The sequence below is a fragment of the Solea solea genome, chromosome 8 (genome assembly GCF_958295425.1).
Source record: "Solea solea chromosome 8, fSolSol10.1, whole genome shotgun sequence".
Classification (NCBI taxonomy): domain Eukaryota; kingdom Metazoa; phylum Chordata; class Actinopteri; order Pleuronectiformes; family Soleidae; genus Solea; species Solea solea.
In genome coordinates, this window is record NC_081141.1 from 23,477,942 (window position 1) to 23,499,508 (window position 21,567).

The following is a 21,567-nucleotide window of genomic DNA, read 5'->3' on the forward strand; positions in this document are numbered from 1 at the left end:
AAATATAGTGTGAAAAAGACAGAAGCACATTGTCTCTCAGTTATAGCACGACGACGTCTGTCCCTGTCCAAGAGTACAAATACTAGTGGGAAATTGATTAAAGTAAGTGTGTCTGGCTGCACTACAACAGGTGGCGATATGTCCATTTCAGCTTGTTAGTCTTAAACTGGGGACACTGAGTCTGCGTCAGTCGGCATGGCCGGTCGGCACAGGAATCTGTTTTTGTGTGAGGCGAACAGACCCAACGCAGTCAATCAAACATGTTTGATGTTTGAACTTTTTGAGCCGCGATTGGTTAGTGTGTTCCCTAACCCTAACCTTCGGTAGTGTGTAGCTGCAAACACATGATGCCAACAGCCAATGAAAAAGAGTAGTTGGGACACAGGACATAGCATCAGAAGACAAAAGGGAGGAGTGGGGATGTCAAAACAACAACAGCAACAGTGAGCCACTTGTCTTCCATGTTTGCTTACCCTTTAAACTGTCGCTCTCATAAGAGTTCATTTGGCTTCAGTTGGTTTGACAAATCTCGTAGTCTGTGATCCCTCATCAGGCACAATCTGCTGAAGTCATTCGGTTAGTGTGTTTAGCTTTAGACATTCTCCCGATGACCAGATCATACTTAGTGTGTTCCTCATTTACGCATTTTCACACATGCCCACAGTTCCATCAATACTTAAAGGAGTGTGTAGCTTTTCCACACATGCACTAGGACCATTTCGCCCTAGTGGTCCTCTAGCAGAAAATATGATCCTGGTCTTACATCACCGAAAACATTAGCTGGCTGCTAGTTGTTGTTACCATTCAAAAACCTCAAACACATTCAATTATTTTGGTGAACAGAGCATGAATTTGCCCCATTTCTTCATGTTGTCTTCTTTGTGCAGCAGCTTCTTCTTTTATTTCCTGGTCAAAGCCGCAGAGCGTCTAGGCCAGTTTGGGTTAGACAGGTGATACGCATGCATTCTAGTCAATGGGTCAAAGTTCCCTGGTTGCGAGTGTCTGCGTAACGGCTGCATGTTGCTTAAATTCAGCAGAATTCAGCACAAGTGGGAGAGGAGAAGTAGGAAAATCAAACAACTGGTTTACAACACAAGCAGTGTATTTCCTAGTCTCATGACTCCAGCTATCCAGCTGTGCGGAAGCGGACGGTTGTGTGATGCAAGCGGGGTAAATTGGTGGAGCTGTGCGGATCAGAGCGCAGCGCATCTATTGCACAGCGCATCCATTCCGCAACCAGTGTATTTCGGGGGTAAGACAGTAATAAGGTTTTTTCTAATGTCGTATAAACATATTAACCGTATCTCGTGTTCAGGACAGAAATATTTTACTCTGCACTTTGAGTCAAGGAGGTTTGTTTTTTTTCTTTCCCCCCGTTTTTGTCAGGCCATTGAGTATGATTAGTTTTTGCAGTGAAATATTGTACTGTTGTTTTACAGATGTATTTTAGATAGATGTGCCATGCAGCCTTCTGGTGTAAGACTAATGATGTTTTTCACCTTTGCAGGAAACCCACTTTCCAAGCTTGCCTGAATTAGACACAGTAGTATAAAACTGTGCTTTGTAAAAACCCTCGGCTCCTGCCACTGCTGTGGTCGTTGATATCAATGTTCGACATAAATATCCAGAGACAAATGCAGATCCACACAAAGTCCAAGTAGCGTGAAATATTTACCACTGCGAATTGGCACGTTGAAAGAACGAGTGCCAGTGAGACATCTGTTCTGAGTAATTCCAATGACTTTTATAGCCATTAAATGGCCACGCTGTATCCCAGTCACGCAGTATTGTCCTTTATACAGAAACCCTCATTGTTGTGAAGACAGCAAATTAAAACCTTAAAAAATGTCGCAAAGTGGAGAATTAATGACCACACACCACTGTGATAACAATTACAGTGTGTGTGTGTATGGGAAAGGTATTGGGGAAAGAGCGAATGGATGGTGGAAGTGCTTTCTCCGAGTGTGTGTGTGTGTGTGTGTCAGTATTGATTCACCGCTCTGTGCCTGTCTCACTGCAGCATGGTGTTTAATTTATTGTAAAAATGGTAATTAGGAAACAATAAGACGTGCGATTACTCAAGCAGGAAGTTTATAATTAGAGAGGGAGCTGGTAGGGACATTTTGGGCGGCCCTGCCTTCTCAGACAACTATGCCTGGCAATTAAAACTTGTCAAACTTCCATGGCAGATAAATTGGGGGAGTGTTGTTGTGGTATGAGTTGTCCTGGAAGAAGATTGACTGTCCAGCGACTGTCAGTCTCAAGGCAGACACACACACACACGCATGGACGGACAGATGGATGCCAAAGGCAAACCTATAGTGAATAAATAAAACAGATACACAGTAAGTGAAGAGTGATGACGGGACACTCTGTGACTAACCTTGTTTACATGATGCACCTCATCACCCTGCTGTCTTGTGGGTTATTTGTTATTTTTTTCTGCTTGTATATATTTTCAGTCCTATAAATTAGATTAATTATTATTCAAAGTGTCACTGTCAGTGGTTGTGGGCTGTATTCTGCACTAAGTAAGTAAACACATCTGCTCAGGCTTGGTGCTTTGATCTTTATAATTCCAAAAAAAACTGCAGCCAAGGCAGCTGTTTGGTTTATATGGAGAAAAACGTTTATTTTTTTTTTTTAAATATGCTTATGTTTTTTGTTTGTTCAAGTGATTGTAATCTCTGGATCAGTGCGATTGCCCTCACCCAACAGGTTCTTGAGCAAGAAATAGTTCAGCGTGAAGTGTTCATTTTCACCTTTGAAGAGTATTAACCAACGTGGGTGCACGTACGTGTGTTTGTGTAGACTCGTTGTTGTTTGTGATCCTATGTAACACCACCGTGTGTTGATTTTCAGCTCAATTTAACTGAATTGATTGCGGACAAACTACATAACTCTGAGGTTTTCGATAAGTAGCCTCGGGGAAGTGCAGCCACACCGCACTAAATTTGACAATACGGGTCAATAATGAAAACTCGAGCCCTCGCTCTACATCTGTAGTAACCTGAATTACCCCAAAGAACAGAATGATTCACTGTTAACAGTTTAAATATAGGGCTGACATCAGGTCAGCGCTGAAAGGTTAGATTGAGAGGTTAGAAGCCCCGAGTATGCAGCTTTAACTCCAGGCTGGTGTTTTATTTCTGAGAGTCTGTTTCCTCTCTCCACTTCACTGTCTCTGTCCAAATCATGGACTGTTTATTTAAAGTGGACGTCGTCCTCGGGTTTGCAAAGTAAATCTCTGATGGAACAAAGGTCTCTCTACACGTTCCATCAGAGATTGTGTGTGTGCGTCGGTTTTTCCCGGGTTCTCCGGGTTCTCCAGGTTCTCTGGTTTCTTCCCACAGTCCAAAAACATGTAGCTTTTAATTGGACACTCTAAATTGGCTGTAGGTGTGAACGTGCGTGTGCGCTGTGATGGACTGGGTGTCTATGTCAGCTGGGATTGGCTCTAGCGACCCTCATGTGGAGGATAAAGTGGTAGACAATGGATGGATGGACATTTTTGTAGTCATATAGCTATAAGAAACAAATCTCACAAGGAAGTAAAACTCTGTTTGAATGGTAAATTACATAACTTCTACTTGTCACTTGAGATTTTCTGAGACGTTAATCGACTCAGTGGCTAATTTCAGGTCTTCTCCAATAGAACGTAATGCAAATGTAGTAAGTGATGTTCCCCTTTAGAGGAAAATAAACATTAAAACACAGCATATATGAGTGGACACCAGTGTGATTGACACCAGCACCTGTTGGACGACGCTACAGTAGCTGAATGTGCAGTTGGTTTCCTGGTTGAAGGTGACGTCTGAGAACTTTACGCTTTAAAAAAACTGACGTGGTGTTAGTCAAATGGCTAATCTCAATGTGTCCACTTTTATTTTTTTAACACAGTCTATTGTCCAAGTAAAGGCAAAATGCCAACATACACTTATTATATTAACTGCTAAAGTTTTTCCTTCCTGTTTCTGTGTAAACGATAAAGTTAGAGTAAATGAGTGTGTGTGTGTGTGTGTGTGTATGGATTTTGTGTATTCCATTATGGTGCTTTTAAATTTATGTGCATGTGTTGCCTCCACACATACTGTGTGTGTGTGTGTGTGTGTGTGTGTGTGTGTGGGTATTGGCTGCAGACAGAGATCTGGACTCATGTCAACAGGCTGCTGCCACACATCACTGCCCTTGCTAATTAATTGGCTTTTAGTCGCGGATGTGTTTGGTACATTGTCAAGCTACCCAAAGCTTTTTCCCTCCTATTTTGGCAACTGTCACTTAACCGTTTCTTTGCAGTGTGCAGAGTGTGCCTGCACTCAGTATTGCACTAACTGTGGCCATTTTCCTTGCCTCGCTCTTCCCCTCTTCCTCCTCCTCTCCTATAGGTGAAAAAGAACACCTGTCTTGTTAATGTACTTCAACACAATGTTCCCATTTCATTATTAATTTTCTCCTTCATGTGTTGCCTTGTTCTGTTCGGAGATGAGATGCTGCTAGATAACAACTGAGTAGACGCTTTTTTTTCTTTTCTATGTATAGGGAAATTGACTAAAGTGCAATCTCTCCGAAGGTTGCGTTGGTGAAAATGGGGTGAGGAGATGGCGGTGGTGGAGGAGGAGGAGGAGGAGGAGGAGGAGGAGGAGGAGATGTTTAATGTTCCCCCGTGATGTGCTTCTGCATGTACCACAGCGCACGGCTGCAAATGGTGCTTTCCCAAATTGAGCAAGACTATTTTATCTCGCAGGCAAATGGTTCCGCGTTGTGTGACATGAATCAGAGCAAATTGAAAAAGTACTCAACATGTTAACAATTTTCGTGGAAAAGTACATAATAAGTCCATTACAATGTGGATAAAACAGTGGAATTCAGGAGGCCAAAGGATTTAATAACTGTACTGTTGTGTTCCCTCTCCTCTTTGAGGTTATTATCGCCGAGGGCGGTTATGTTTACTGGCCATGTTTGTCTGTTTGTAAGCAGCATAGTTTCAAAAATAAAGGACAGATTTTCATGACATTTGTGGGAATGCAGGTTATGAGCCAAAAAAAAGGAAATGCTTACATTTTGGTGGGGACCTGGTTCCACATCTGGTTTCAGGAGTCCATTGATACTGTGGGAAACTGAGCTGCCTCAGTGGAGGCTTTCACTCTGTGAGGGCTTTCTCCAGAGTGTGGTGAACCACTCACAGCTTCCTCTCAGATTATGTAATTCACAGTACATTAGTTTAATTTCTCTTCTGCACAGGGATAAACAATGTTTGCTTTGTGCAGGGGCCACACGGTTGGTGTAGTGGTTAGCACTCTTGCCTTTAGAGCCAGAAGACCCAGGTTCATGACCCTGTCAGAACAAGGTCCTTTCTGCATGGGGTTTGCACGTTCTCTCCATGTGTGCCAATCGACCGTGAGAGTGGACTTGTCTCTATGTGTGGCCCTGTGACGGACTGTGAAGGGTGTAAATATGTCAGTGAGTCTGGATGGACGGTTTGTGTACAGTCAAACTTTAAACAAGGGGCCTTTCCAACTGTTCTGTTATGTTTGACTGCTACTCGTTGTAATTTATAACTTACAAACTAACAAGAGACGCTGACTTGACTTCACTACCGTTCCATTTTTGGCACCCTTCTCTTGTACCAGAGTTACATCGTACGGTAAGGTCAGGGTGGAACTAGACCGGCTCCACCTACAAGCTGATTGATTAAGAGAATAACGTGACTCCCTTGTGACTGGTGTTTCTAGTCTCATCCAAAGCTTGACGTCTCACTGAGATAAACAGCCACAAACAGATCAGGGAAAAAAGAGCTGCTCGATGTCCTCCATTGTTGTCTGTTGTGTCGCGTTCAGCGTCGTGATTTGTTGACGTCGCACTGGTAGGATGTCATGATGGAAACACAGCACATGTTGCCAGTACATGTATGTGTTGCCAAAAAAAAGGTAAACAGATAAATCAGTGACCTTGAGAAGTATATTTTGGATGGAAGGTTGGGATATAATGATATCAAAAATCTCACAATACGACTATACTTTGGTAACAAGTCAGCAATATTACGGTATTTATGCGATATTGTGACAGTAGTAAAGATGTTAGCTGCTGCTGAAGTCCATCCGTCCGTGGTGAGAGAGATTTGCTGTGGTTGCTTGAGGCTCTTTGTAACTGAAGCTTTTGTCTCTTTGCAGAGAGCTGGTAATAGTGTTTGACTGAAGTTTGTCCGTGATGACACTTTGCCTCCAGTTTGTTTACGAACCAAACAAATTATTTGGGGACCACTGCAGAAAATGGCCACATGTATTTTTATCTGCATAGTCACACATACATTTGGTGAATGCATATGATTTATTAAGATCCCCGTTAGCTACTATACACTATACTCAACCATGCATATGATGGAAAACAACAACACTCAAACATCTTGTGCACATATTCTTTTATTGCTTTTTAATAAAACCCACACACACAAACACACAGATAATGAGCCAATATTATTGGCTATAACTTGTTTACAGAGTACTATTACTGTAATAGTAATAATATAACTCATTTGCACTTTTCCACCATGTGTAAGTATTTGATCGAGATTGATGTTTCCCAAACCGTGAGTAGGGGTCCACCAGTGGGCTGCACAATCATCACTTCTATAAGCAAGACCAAAATCATCCCAGTGTGTAACCCCGAGATAAACAGCACACAAAAGAGGGCTGCTGCTACAGTCTCAGGTTCAAGAATCACCACTCTATGCACACATGAATTGTAAATTAAAGCTAAAGTCTAAGATAAGGCTATGTAATACATTAATACACTATATGGACAAAAGTATTGGGAAGACTGACCTAGTTTTTGCAGCGATAACAGCTTCCACTCGTCTTGGAAGACTTGTCTCAAGATTTTGAAGTGTTTCTAAGTGAATCTGAGCTCATTCATTCTGTAGAGCATTTATGAGGTCAGGCACTGATGCTGGACTCGATAGAAGATCCGGCTCACAATCTCTGTTCCAGTTCATCCCAAAGGTGCTCGACAGGGTTGCGGTCAGGACTCTGTGTTGGCCAGTCAAGTTCTTCCACACCAAACTCAAAGTCAAACCATGTCAAATTCACAATTGCTGCGTGTGTGTGCAAATGAAACAAATTCACAAATCGCAGCTTAAAGCAGAAAGGAAATGTCTCCTTATCCACATCACATCTTTGAGAACAAACCAAAACAGAAATGATGTACTTTCCAATTCCCCCCGAGTAAACAAATACCTTTTCAACTATTTGTTGAAACATTGCAAAATCAAAAAAATGCCTTGGTAATATATTCCATGCCAGTGGTGCTTGATAAAGAACTGTCCCCTGTTTTGTATTAGCTCTACAATGAGGCAATGAAAACAGGCTGTCTGATGATGATACTTTATCTTGCTTATGTGTTAAAAAACAGGTTACGTTATTCTCTCGTGTGCTTTATTAAGAACATTGTGCAAACAAAAATCCCAGAGATACTTTACAGCAACCTAACTTTCTTCTCACTCCGACAACATTATCATACTCGACCATCACCCTGTGATCTCTGGAGTTCTCGAGCTGTTATATGGAGAAGTTATGGAAGAATCTTTTGGCCTGAGTGGACTTTTTTATTCATATTTTTTCACACAAGAAAAAAAAAAATTGTGATGAGTTGCCAAGTGGCCTCTCATATTACTCGTATCCCCTGACGTGTAGGTCACCACAGTCTGGCAGTGTCTGCATATTGTTTTTTTGTTTGTCTGTCACCTTTTCTCCTTTCTTATCTTGTGACACAGGGAAAAACAAAATGATTCTACAAGATTCAAAGGTTGCTGGAGCATCCTCTATCTCTCTTCTAGATCCATGTTTTTTTTTTCCTCCAGCAACACGAACATTGGTGTTCACCATTTTCACAAAACCAGCAAGGATGGTGGATTTCACTTATTTCTATCCAATAATTATTCAATGTTACGTCTTCTCTCCATTAGGGCAATTAGTTGAGTAATTGATTATTAATCAATTATTAACTTAATCGTCAACTATTTTGTTAATTTTGTTTTACAGGGTTTTTTTTATTATTAAAACCTTGAGGTTTCTGATTTTTCAGCCTCTTAAATGTGAATATTTTCTGGTTTCTTTGCTCCATTTGACAAAGAAATCATTAAAATGGAAACATTTTGGTTTGTGGACTAAACAAGACATCTGAGAGCAACATGATTTCCAGATTTTGGTTCAATTGGTTCAATTTTATGAGATTTTATGGACCAAACAAGACCAAACACAAATGATCTACTGATTAATTATGAACATAATGGTTAGTTGCATCTCTGCTCTCCATTATTGATATTCAAAATCCCTTATGTTTTTAACTCTCCATGGAGTCTCTTGTCCGTCATCCTTTGTCCCAATACATTTCAAGACTTTTTATTTCAACCTTCTGAAACTAAGTAGTGTCAGTTTAAAACGTCTGCCGGTGCCTGTGACAGTAAAAATAAAAGCCTGTTGAGGTGACGCATCGATTCCACACAAACGCAATATTCTGCGATGTGACCACGTCAGCCGAGTCCCTCGTGATTCTCCACCCTTCACACTCATCATCACACTTCACAGTTGACATTTCACTTCTCCCACACTCCAACAAAACACCCACAAAGTGCGAAAAGAACGGAGACACAGATGGACAAAAAGAAAATATCCACATACTCCTGGATTTATTAGTTGGTTGCTGTCGATGTCTGGTCTGTTTCTGTTGGTGGGTAAATATTGAAAGAAAACAACAGCAGCTGCTGGCTGCTGACGTGCTTCATAGCATGTTTTTCTTTTCCTTTTTTTTCCTGTAAATAAAGTTTGTAATATAAGCTTTAAAAAGTGTTTAGAGACTTGCTGGCGTGACCTAAAGGAGAAAGCTTTTATTTAGTTGCCAAGTTGTTTAAGAGGCAGAGAGCATACAAAGCAGCAGGGCCCTTGAAATCAACTGCACATGGTTAACCATTTGGTGGATCAGACACTTCACGTTCATGCCAAAGGGTTTTCTACCATGAAACTTTGTAAATTACAACTCGCACTCTGACTTTCTGGCCTCCTTTACACCTGGAGGAGTGGAGTTTTCTGTGATCGCATGCATTTACACCCGGTGTTAGCATGCGTCTCTGGCGTCCACATCAAGATGTGATTGCGATCCGATCACGGTCATCCTCACCTTACATCGCCTCCTCTTCTTCTTCAGCAGATTTCCAGCAGCAGACGACAGCATCACATCCCGTGTGACGACAACAATGCTTTACCGCACATGAATAAAAAACTAATGAAAGCAGAGGAGACCTCGCAGTACCCACATAGTTTTTGTGGCAGTTGCTGGTCTTTGAAACAGAGGAAGCTCATTTCAGGTCCAGTAATTTATACATAAATTCTGCAAACGAACGACTAGAACAAGGAAACTATAATTATGTAAAACTGAAATGCTATAATAGTGTTTTTATTTACACAGTATGTACAAATGAGGCCACACAGGTGGTGTAGTGGTTAGCACTCTTGCCACAGAAAATGGTCTATATCGCCGAGCAAATGACACACAGGACTGAGGCGGAAACGGCTCCGCTGTTGTGTATGCGTCTGCAACGCTGTCAATCAAAAACTGGTTCCGCCTTTCAGATAGTTCCTGCAATCGGCATGCAGGAGCCCAGCGTCCGCGCTCGCCCCACTGCTCCACTGACTACCACAGAAGCTGAGCTTCCGTGGAAGTGAAATCTTTTGCCACATTTGTCCCAAACACTGTCGAGCTCACAGCAGTGAAAGAAACCCATTCTGTGCCGTCACGACGATCCTAATCACGTGCATATTTTACTTTGACATTTTAGAGGAAGCTGCTTGTTCCCTTGTTGTCTTAGAGCGATCGCCACCATTCAATGTGGTCACACTGCGTCTCCAACAAACCAACCAGAAGTCAGACGCTATCCGATTGTATTGTGATCACAGAAAACGCCTTTTAATGCCAGGTGTAAAGGCGGCCTTTTGACTCATGTTCTGACCTTATCCTCTCTCACGTCTCAGTTGTCTCCTCCTCCTCCTCCGCCTCCTCCTCCTCCTCCTCCTCCCCTCCTTCTCTAAATGCCACCACAGGAAAGCATTATCTGAGTCACCGTGTCTAACCTTTACTCATTTATCTCTCTTTTGTGTGTCCCTCTCTCTGTCCAGTATCCTGAACCAAGAGACGGTGGCATGGGCAATACCCACGGCCTGCAGGGGGATCACTCATCCTGTCTGCATGCCAACATCTGGGCTCTGCTCCCCGGCCTGGTTCTGGCTCTGGCTCTGGCCCAGCATGCCTTATAGAAGCACGCGGTGGAGTAGGAGGAGGAAGAAGAAGAAGAAGAAAAAAAAAAGAGGTCATCCACCCACAAGCTGATCCTAAAAGCAGAAGGTGTTATTTCTGTGACTGATTTTAAGAAGACTGAATCTCCGCGGCACTTGACATACAATAAAATGGCATTTATGAAAAGGAAAATTGAAAGAAGGAGAGAGGTAAATGTAGAATTATTTTTTTTTAACAACTGTGAATTTGTTGTTCATTTGGTGTGTTGTTAGGGCGAAACCACAACTGTGATAGAAGACACGGCTTTAAAAAAAAAAAAGGAAAAAGGACCCTTGGTAGCAGAGGCCGCAAAGGCCATTCTGTACAGGAACGAGCCTCACTCTGATTGACTCACCAAAACACGGAGGACTGAAGCTGATCACGAGCAAAGACTACTTTTCTCACCAAAGAAGCGGCCGGGGGGACGGACGACTTAATTAAAAGCGCTGACAGACGAGAAATTGTTGCGGAAAAGAAAAAGGGAATGAGCATGAAGTAAATGGAACAGAGTGAAGGAGAAAGAGAGACATATTTCTGCTATCAGTCACACTTTCTTTTGTCTTGAATTGGTTCTCGATGTAATCTTCTCTTGGACAAACAAGAACAGAAAATTCAGGGGTTTTGGGGGGGGAGGAGGAAGGGGGGGATGATTACATTCTGTCTCTTCAACACTAGTGTAAACTCTAAATTGTAAAGCCTACTCAGTGTTCTAAGTGTTGGTATAGTATCTGTGACCATAATAAATCTACCGTACTGCGCTTTCATTCGGGCGCCCGCCACCGTCGGGCCTCTACTTTTTTCAGCAGCCGGCGGAATGGACTTAAGATGGCGACATTAACAGTTAATGGTTCTTCGGTCATTTGAGATGTTGTTGTTGATGACTGTGGGTGTTCGTCATACGTGCGCCCGCCACGTGTATATTTCTGTCTTTATGTATATAAATAGTTTTCCTTTCATTCAGCCTAATGATATCCACGGGACCCTGAGTGGACATGACATGTATATTGAGTTTGGAAGAATCTACGTTATCTGCGTTTATATTTGTCCTTCTTGAGGTTCGATCACAAAGAATGTATACAGGGATGAGATTAAACGAGCTCAATCTGCTTGGAAAGCCATAACCGTTGTCTGAGTATCATGCTGTGTGTTCACTGAGTTGTGTTTGGACGGTTAATACACCGTGCGTTCGTGTTTAAATGTGGGAGAGAAGGAGCTTATAAGGACCGGGTAAAATGGCCAGCCAGAGGTTTCTTTATTCCTCCTCAGAGAGCACAGGTTATGATGCACTGTTTAATTAGATTTCAAGAGAGCTTGAATGTGTAACTTTAAAAAAAAGAAAGAAAAAAACGTTAATAAACTTACTTAAATATAGGTTAAGTTGAATTTTTAAATGGAAACATGTCACACACACGTGTTGAATTTGACGACAACATGCAGTCGCCATGGCATCGCTTTAATAAACGTATTGTTACAACGTTCATTTCAATCACCGGTTGCATTCTTTCTTTCTTTGTTTTTAACCGAAACCTTATATTGAGGATCAATTCACAAATCTCACTTTGCCTGAGTTTGCCTAGCAACATCTTCTGTGGTTGAGGAACATCTACTAAACCCCGTTTAACCCTTCTGTTACCAAATCCTGCCATCGCCGTCACGATGTGGCATGTGTACTTCTCATTACCGGAACTCCTAAATCGCGTCACACATTTACCGTAATTCCGAAACGGTTGAATTACTGCCAGATATTGAAAGTTGTCTTGGAAAAAGGGGGAAGAAGCACTTTTTTGACAATTCTACAGCCTTAAAATCTAAATATTATCATCATGGTCGTAAGAGGGTTAAAAAAGAGGGGGAAAATTAAGACAGAATTCATTGTGTATTAAATAATTGATGTAGCCAAAACTGAAGCTGAGGAAGTAAAGGATGGAAATTGCAGCACACCACCAGGGGGCAACTGCACTGGTTGCAAAAACAACTCTAAAAATAAGCTTCTACTCCTCACTTGATTTATAACACAAGATAATTGCTAATATCTGGATTTCTATACAATAAAAGATGATGCCAATTTTGTTCCTATTTAATGGAAATTAAACACAAAAAGAATGCGCGCTGGTATCCTGGCTGCAGGTGATGTCCGTGAAGTAATCCTGAGACTTCACAACAGGAGTTTGTCTTGCAACTGAAAGACCACGTCCATTTTAAATAAAGTCTTTGAGAGGAAAGAGGAGGGATCCCTCTTCCAGGATGGACGGATGTGCACATTTGCACAAAACCTATCAACAAGAAAAAACATATTTCTCACCACTCTGACAACAATGGTGGTGGCGTTGTATCACATCCAGAACTTTCTAAATGGGGGTGAAGGTCTGGACTCTGTGGTGGACGGTCCATGCGTGTGGAAATGCTGACTCATGCTCCCTGAAGTGCTCTTTCACAATTTGAGCCTGATGAAGCCTGGCATGGTCACGCTCTTATTATGAAAACCTGGTTATTCAGTGAATAATCATTGTGTATACATGTGTATAAACTGTCACACAAGATAATCAATATATGGATAAAGTGTAAACCGTGAAGAAAATGCCTACAGTTGTGCTCTAAATTAAAAACTTGATATTCCACTATATATGTATATATATGTATATATATATTTATATACAGTTTAAATGTTTTAGAATCAAGCTGACTGAACAATTTTAAATTGAACATTATATAAGTTATGACTTATTAATATCATTATCATAGAATACTATCTACATTTGCTTAGACCTTTGTTCACTACAAAACATGAATGCCACCTTATGTTTTTGAATATAGACCATAAATAACAGCTATATACAAGTTCAGTAGTGATAACCAAAGACTGGGTCGGGACCCTCAGAAGGGTCGCAGGAGAGGTTTTTGTTAGGTCCCCAAACAAGATTTATGTATCCATGTTTTAAACAATGAAGAACATGTTCTCCTACCTATTGAAAATGATATTAGGTGTCGCAGGTGAGGTTGTGCATTTGTCGTAAAAGGACATGCAAATGTGTGATAATGAATGATAAACTGGTCATTGGCACTACATATTCTTTACTAACATTCTAAATGTTCCTCCTTCTCAGCAGAAGGTCGAGGAGAAAAAATGTCCCTGAAACACAGTGATTTTATCTCACATGTAATATATATATTTTTTTTTATAATAGTTGTAACATGTTTTAGTGACATCAGTTAAAATGTTGTTTACATTAACATTAGTTAATCTGTTTCCTCTGTATCAGCATGTTTTCAGAAAACTCACACAAATACAGAAGCTGAAACAGCTAACATCATTAATATTATGAAAAACATTACTTTTGTTCTTGATAAATGCAAGAAAATGTATTGTTATAAAATGTTAATAACACTACAGAATTGGCAGAATTTAGACTGCTGAGAGAACAAAAGCTGTGAATCATTTCAGCTTTTTATTCACACAAAAGCATTGTTTTGGAAGCCCTAAAATGCTGTTTTGGTACTGTATTAGGGACATTTTCAACCAATAAGCAACTTTGGGAAAACAATGATGTCATAGCCCCATCGCATTGCAAGTCATTGCCGTGTGTGTGCGTGGGTTTTCTCCGGGTTCTCTGGTTTCCTCCCACAGTCCAAACACATGCACATTTGGGGATTAGGTAAATTGGACACTCTACATTGAACGTAGGTGTGAGCGTGAATGGTTGTTTGTTTCTGTGTGTCCCTGTGATGGACTGGCGATCTGGCCAGGGTGGATCATCATCACCATCATCATCGAGTTTGTTTTTTTATCAATTTGCTTGATGTTCACTTTTATTTTCTTTACTTTCTGTCTGGCTTCCTTCTTTCTGCCTCTGTAATTGTATTTATTGTCATGTATTACTTGTTCAAACAAAGTGCATGCTGCATGTGTACTTCTATGGCAGTCATTCTGAAGACATTTCTTGAAACATAAAAACCTTTAAAGAATGATAAAGACAAATATCAAACAGGGAAAGTGTGGATAAAAGGCTTTAATGTGTGGAGTTTGCTGCGTCTCCTCACCTGCTGCTGATCAGCTGCACGTGATCAGCTAATCAACACCTGAATCCACTGCAGTACAAATACCTGGTGAATTCACGCAGACTCTGCCAGAGTCTTAAGTCACAGACGTCATGGCCAACTGCGCTGACTTTGTCCATTTGTTTCCCTGTAATCACCTGCCTTTTGCTCATTTTGCTCTTCCCGAGCCTCAGGTCCATGATGTCAGTTCTGCTGCCAGCTCATTCAGTCCCTGGTTGCGTTTCTCTGCCAGGTTGTGGTTAAGCCTCATGTTCTGCTCAGCGTTTCCTCCATTTTCAGCTCTCCTCAGCTGCATGTGTGTGTGAGTGACTCTGCCCCGACAAACTTTCTATCACAATAAATGTTCCATTCATCATCTCCCGTCTCCTTGGTTGTACTTTGGTCGTAAAAATGTTTATAAAGTTAAAGCTATCACTAATAAATGGAGCGGGAAAGGCAGCGTGTTTTGTCAGAACCCAAAAAAGAAACTGACCACAACAGTGACCATTTACCGGCTCCTCTAATACATTTTTAATTTATCAGAATAAAAATTATAGTATGACAAAAAAGAGACCCCCCCCCGCTTTCACAGCCCAAAAACACTTGAAAATGTTGGAAGGTTGCTGGTGGGAAAAAAAAGTGTAAAAGTAACTGTGAAAAGAAGCCACAGTTTATTCATGAATGAACGAATGACATAACCCACAAGTCGGCAGCCCTTTTTTTGGCAACGCTTGGGTAGAAAATACTCAAATCCAAAAATCCTTTCCTTTTTTGCCATATGAATTGTAGGCACACACACACACACAGCGAGCCAAAAAAAAGACCACTTTTTAATCCAAATGACACACTGAAATTTAAGATTACAACACAATGCAATTCATGCACAAAGCTAAAAATGGACACTATATGTTAATGTATGTCTGTTAATGACAACATAATGTGTCTTTTCTTTCTTTTTTCTTTCTTTATTATTTGATTTTCGCAGGTGACATCAGTCCAAGTTACGACTTCTGACTTCCGATGTAAATAGAACACACAATAAGACCCAGAGTTAAACACTGTCCAGACTGACCTTAATAAAGGGCTATTATCAATTGTGACATTTTGGTTTTTTTTGGGGGTTTTTTTTGTAAATCTTTATGAAAAATAAGTGTCAGTACTCCCCTTTTATCCATATGAGGTGTATATGTCTGACGGTACTAAATCATTAAACACTAAATGATTGCATTTATGGTAGTAAATAAACAATACCAGATTTACCAGTTTATACCAAAATAATTAAAAACTTTTTGTCAATGTGTATATGTAGTTTATTATCCTTAACATTTCCAATAAGGATTTATACTTCAAGCACACAGTCCAATTTTATTTGGTGTTGTTATGCTGTTCCATTTATTAACAAATTAACATTACAAATACTGAAACCATGACACCTGTGTGCTGACTGGCTGACACTGAATTCTTAAAATGTCACAATATTGTTATAAATTGTCCTATGCTACACTAGGTCAAATAAAAAGAAGAAAAATAGCACATAATTAAATGGCTTTGTTTTATTCCTTGTAAGTTTATTTTAGTATCGATTGTACATATTGTGACTGCAATTAAAAACTCAATTACAAAACTGAATATTTCACATTTTTATTTATATTTAATTACCTTTCACTGCGTTTTTTGCTGCAAGCAGATCCGGGTTCACGATCCGGTCGCAACAGGGATGTTGAATGGTGACAGTCCAAAAACATGCACATTTAAGGGTTAGGTAAATTGGACATGCAGGTGTAGAGTGAATGGTTGTTTGTCTCTGTGAGTCCCTGTGATGGAGCGGCGATCTGTCCAGGGTGTGACTCCGCCTATCATCCTGTGTCAGCTGAGATTGACACAGCACCCCCCACACAACCTTTCACGGCCCACCTGTTGTACCGCCGCGGCCCACTAGGGAGCTGCGGCCCACACTTTGGTAATCCCACAAGACTCACACAGGTACTAACAGGTGAAAGTCATGCAGTGCAGTGTCAGAAATGATACCATGATAATGAGTTGGACAGATAAACCTAAACAGAGTTCTGGTGTCTGCACTGTGTACCTGACAGAACTGGTCCACTTCAAGCCCTGATGACAGTATTTACTGTGCACAGCAGTGCATGAACAAACTGAATGAAAAAATGCTAAAAATAATACACTAAAAGTGATGAATTGCTTCCGTTTTCATTTCAGGGAAATGCTTATTGGCACTTTCTCGGGTTAAAGATATATATTTTTTTGGTGTATGTTCATACAAATTCATCATTTTTTTTCTTCTCCTCTTGCGGGGAGTGAATGCTGACTGTCAGCTCGCAATCACTGTCTCCACGGAAATGTTTATGTCTTCAGGCGGCACATCAGCGTCAGTGTTGTGCCACGTAAATGAATGTTCCCCAAACCAAACGGCTTCATGTTACCGCCTGATATTTTTTTTACTTTCAAAGAGGAAAAAAAAAAAAAGAAAAAGCTCTGCAATTTGTCAACAGTGAGCGATGGAAAGCTGAACCTTCGTCAGTGTTTTTGTTCACTGCGGTTCCACCGTGTACAGTGTGGTCCCATCTGGCAAGAAATTACACTCATCTCCCAAAAAGTGGTGCGTTCACTGCTTTCAGGCCCTTTGAAAACTTCAAATGTCAAACACTTGTATAATTATGTGTATATGTTTGTCCTTGTCAGCTCCACATTTTAACTAACGTGTATTATGGTTGTATTTCTCTCTCTCTCTCTCTTCTTGTCAAAATTTAATATATCATTTATAAGTTTAAAGAATGTGTTAAAAGTTCCATTTGTAGGTCTTTTTTTTTCCCATCAGCAGTCTCGTTACAAATAACCACACAGCTGTGAACATCAGTCAACATCTCCAGCTAAAACATAAAATTATACACAACAAAGCAGTAATTTGTGTTTGCTGTCAGGAGTAAGTCAACAGTCCACATGTCGTAAACTTCTCTCCTCTCCACTCTTTTCTTCTCGACAGCTATTGTTCGCCTCGATGATGATGATGATGATGACGGTGGTGCCGTCTTCTTTGAATTATCATTTACAATCTGGAAAGTTGCTCTCAAGGCTTCTCCAAATATTTATATATTTTTTTAATGTAGTGGTGGTGCGCACACAAATCGAATTATTATTTTTTTGATTATAAACGTTAGATATTCTTTTGTCGGATGTCGACGGAGAACAAGTTCCACGCGGACAGCGACTCCAAACCTGTCACTCCAAAACTCAGTAGCCAATCAGCAGGCAGCTCCCTAAGGCCCGCCCACAAGCAAAGAGAGCAATAAAATAACGATGATTAAATCTTTTTTTTTTTGCTTCTAAAAAAGTGTTGTTTGAAAATATTGACACAAATCTATTTCCATAGCAAATCAGCGTATTTGTCACCAGAGAGGAGAGAGTTGGACAAAGTTTCAATTTTTTTGGCCTGTTTTTGGACATTGAGTCAAAGACTCACTTTAAATATGTGTTACAACTGTTCAAATTTCAAATTTAATATGTAAAATCTGGTGTTCGTGTACAACTGCAGTGTTTTTTTTCAATTTTTCTTTATTTTAAATTGTTAATACACCATTATAATATATTAACATGCGGTAAACTGTAAATAAATGCCAGATATTGAAAGTTATTCTGGAAAAATTGACTCATTAAGCACTTACTCACCGGTTATTTAACAGGTTAGGTCATTTTCTGGCCCTTTTATGGTTAAAATAAGCTAAAAAATCAAGGTTAAAGGGTTAAAACCAGTGATCTGGTTTACATGCAGCCTGTGTACAATATGTAGTGCACATTTTTGTGGCATGAGCAAAGCAAATGAGAAAACAGTGGGTCCAGTATTGTACGTGGTTAATTATTAGTATCCCTCGCAGATAATTAATGGCAATGAAAGTTTGAATAATTATTTTTTTTAATTTTGGCTGGATACAAGATTGCAAATGAGTAATTATCTTACACTGAGATACACATCTTAACAGTGCAAAATAATTTTGGTATGTCTCTCTATCTGGTTTCTAGAAAACACGGCCAATTTATTAGGTACACGTGTTCGACTGCTGGTGATCGCTCCAGTATCTAATAATGTGTACATTTAGTCGTGAAGTCGAGGTCAAGACGAGCTGTTGAAGTTCAAAGTGAGCAACAGACTGAAGAAAGGAAGGCGATTTAAGAGATTTGAGTATTTCAAAAACTGCTGATCTACTGGATTTTTCCACACAACCGTCTCTACTGTTTACAGAGAACGGTCTGAAATAGGAGGAAAAATCTGAAAACACTTACAGGTCAAACACAACACAGGTCAGAGGAGAATAACCAGACTGGTTCAATGTGAATCAAAAGGAAGGTAACAAAACCTTACATCAGTGATATCACCACTTCCTTTTTTTCTTTTTTTTTTAACAACCTAGATGTGCAGAAAACCCTCTTTGAACCCAGCAGTTCAAACAAACTTTATCAAAGCTCCAGTCTGTCGCCAACACCCCCACCCACCCCCACCTCTTCAATGAGGAGCGTACAGAACAGGCAGAGCAAGTGAATCAAAGACACTGAAGGTATTTACAGATTCAAAGAGCCGCGGTGGTCTGAAAAGAAGACCGCCCCATGTCCAAGAGGGAGATTCCACTGAACACCACTGTAAGATTATCCATAAAATTGTGCCATAAAATGTGTTTCACACCCTGAGGCTGAAATGTGTCGATTACACGCACACACGTTTGTTTTAAAGCAGAACTGTGCAGGGTTAACATCAAACGGCGAGACGTGAAAAAATTGCTCCACGGCTTGTGTTCGGCTTGCTAAAGTTCCACTTTGGTTGCGGGGTTGTTGCTGTGCCAATCTCTGCTGACATCGGGCGAAATGTGGCTTTCACACTGCGGACAGGTCGACATGTAGAGACAAGCATCCATCCACTCTCACACTCACACTCGCACCTACGGTCATATTCACACCTCTGCTAGGTTTTAGGTTTGCTTTCACGAACTGTTTGAATAAACGTATTCCTCTCCTCACCTGAGGCGGCGCTGCATCGAGAATTACTGAAGGAGAAGACGAGACTCATCGGTTGCTTAATGCAGGACAACTTGTGTTTCTGCCACACAAGAGCTAAACATGGAGCTGCATCAAATCCTATGGTTTTATGTGAACATACGACACATATACGCTGCGACGATGGACTCAGACATTTCTACCGGCTATCGTTCTACACACGCGCGTGTGTTCCTGCGTTGTAGTCTGCCTCCTGCATGCAGACCTCTGTTTCAGGCGGACCAGAGTTCGCTTCTTTGGGGCGGATCAGAGTTTTGTTGTGCATTCACTTTCCGAGCAAACGAACTAGGATTCGAATAAGAAGGGCTGGTGTGAATACGACTTTATAGCGTGTCCAGGAAACCCACGCACACACGGGGAGAACATGCAAACTCCATGCAACCCTTATCTTTAATCAAAATACATAATTGGGAGCCAGGAAATGTGTTAACATGCATGGTTACATACTGCATGCCTTCTCTCTGTCCGTTGTGATGGTGATGTGTGCAGTGCTGTAATGTTGTCACAAACACGCACACACAAAAAAACCCACAACACTGCTCTACTGAAAAACACAGAGTCAGCACTGAGTGAACTCGTTCGACGATGGTCTCGAAAGGAAACAGACATGTGTTTACATTTAAAAAGTTTTCGCACGACAGCTTTAAATGTCACGTGTACCTAATACTGACGTGGCCGTTGACTGGAGACAAATGTCCCCACTGCTCTGGGAGATTTAAGAAACAAACACAAACACTAAACTCACACAAAAAAAACCCACATCATGTTAATGGCAACTTGAAAACAAAAACACACACACACACAACCCACTTTTATGTAACTATCAATCATCGGATGCAAAGTTGCCCACAACATCGGCTGTAAATGTCAGAGTCATGAGAGTCTCAATATTAAATATTAAACCTTTTATTGGTGGATAAAACCATCAAAGATTCTTCGGCGACAGCGGCCTCGCGGGTTGATGTGGCAGCTGTAATATAGGTCAGACTACATCACAGACACGACATGGATCTTTTCCTTCTCTCTCTCTCTCTCCGTCCTCTTGATGTCCACGCTTATATACGTACAGTATATCTACCTCCTGTAAAACACACACAGTGTAAGGCCAGATGTGGTTTACCAGTCTTTTACACCTGCAGTCACATTTTACATCACATCTGAATAATTTAGAGCTAAGTAGACTCTACCGAGGGGTTGTTTCTGTGAGAAGATAAAACGCCAGCAGACTCCAGATGTACCTGCATGATGTTGCTGGGTTATCTACTATTAGACTGACACTTGCATTTTTCCAACCATTTGACGACATTTTTTTGTGTGCGTGAGAGCAAATAATAGGCTTCTCCACGCCTCCACAGCGCGGGATAAATATAAATCACAGCATTTTACTTTTTAGCGGCATACTCTGCTACTTTAATGCATCGTGAAAGTGAACCTCTGCTCTGCGGCTTGTGTTTTACCACTCGCTCAGTCAGATAATTTACAGCAAAGAGCTCTGTGCTCTTCCTGTTTATGCAGCTGTCACCGGGACAATGCTGTCTGTGCCTCCCCGCCTATTAATCACGCTTTGATTTGGTCAGTTTGTTGCTTACTTTTCAGTAAAGAGAAAAAAAAAAAAAAAAAAGAGAAACCGGATGACACACGGTGAGTGATTATATAGTCAGCTTCCCATAAAGGCGATCAAAACTGGCAGATAAATTACGCGTTTGGACATGTCGGAAATGCAAATAAACTTATCAGAATTCAAACCTCCCCCTCTCTCCGTCTCTCTCTGTCTCTCTCTCCCCGCAGAGGCTGTGAGTTTGGAAAAAGACAGCAGATCAGCACTTCTCACACAGCTTAACAGAGCAGAATGTAATGTATATGCAGGAGACCTGCACAACGCACAGCACAATTTAGAAATGTATCAGGGATTTTATGGCAGATATTGCCGGTGCAGGAGCGCAGATGTGGGACAGCTGGAAAAGAGGCAGAATAAAGTGCTTTTTAAAGGTGCGAAAGTCAAACGACGGCAGCTGGGCTTGATGTAAAGCCAGAATGATATGGTTATTTGTCTGCATGAGCATAATTTAAGCTCCTGAGACAGCACTGCCGAGGACATGGGTGCGGGTGTCTCTGTTTGTGGATCAAAGTGCCGCACAACTTTTTTAA

The 21,567-nt window shown here is 40.9% G+C and overlaps 1 protein-coding gene across 1 annotated transcript in view; it reads left to right on the forward strand.

Moving 5' to 3' along the window:
- LOC131464153 (GDNF family receptor alpha-2-like) overlaps positions 1-11,812 on the forward strand; it is an 85,305-nt gene extending 73,493 nt beyond the window's left edge. Inside the window, exon 8 of the mRNA XM_058636495.1 lies at positions 10,167-11,812. Coding sequence (XP_058492478.1) covers positions 10,167-10,304 — 138 coding nt within the window. The 3' untranslated portion in view covers positions 10,305-11,812. The remainder of the gene's footprint in view (positions 1-10,166) is intronic.
- Positions 11,813-21,567: the final 9,755 nt, after the last annotated feature.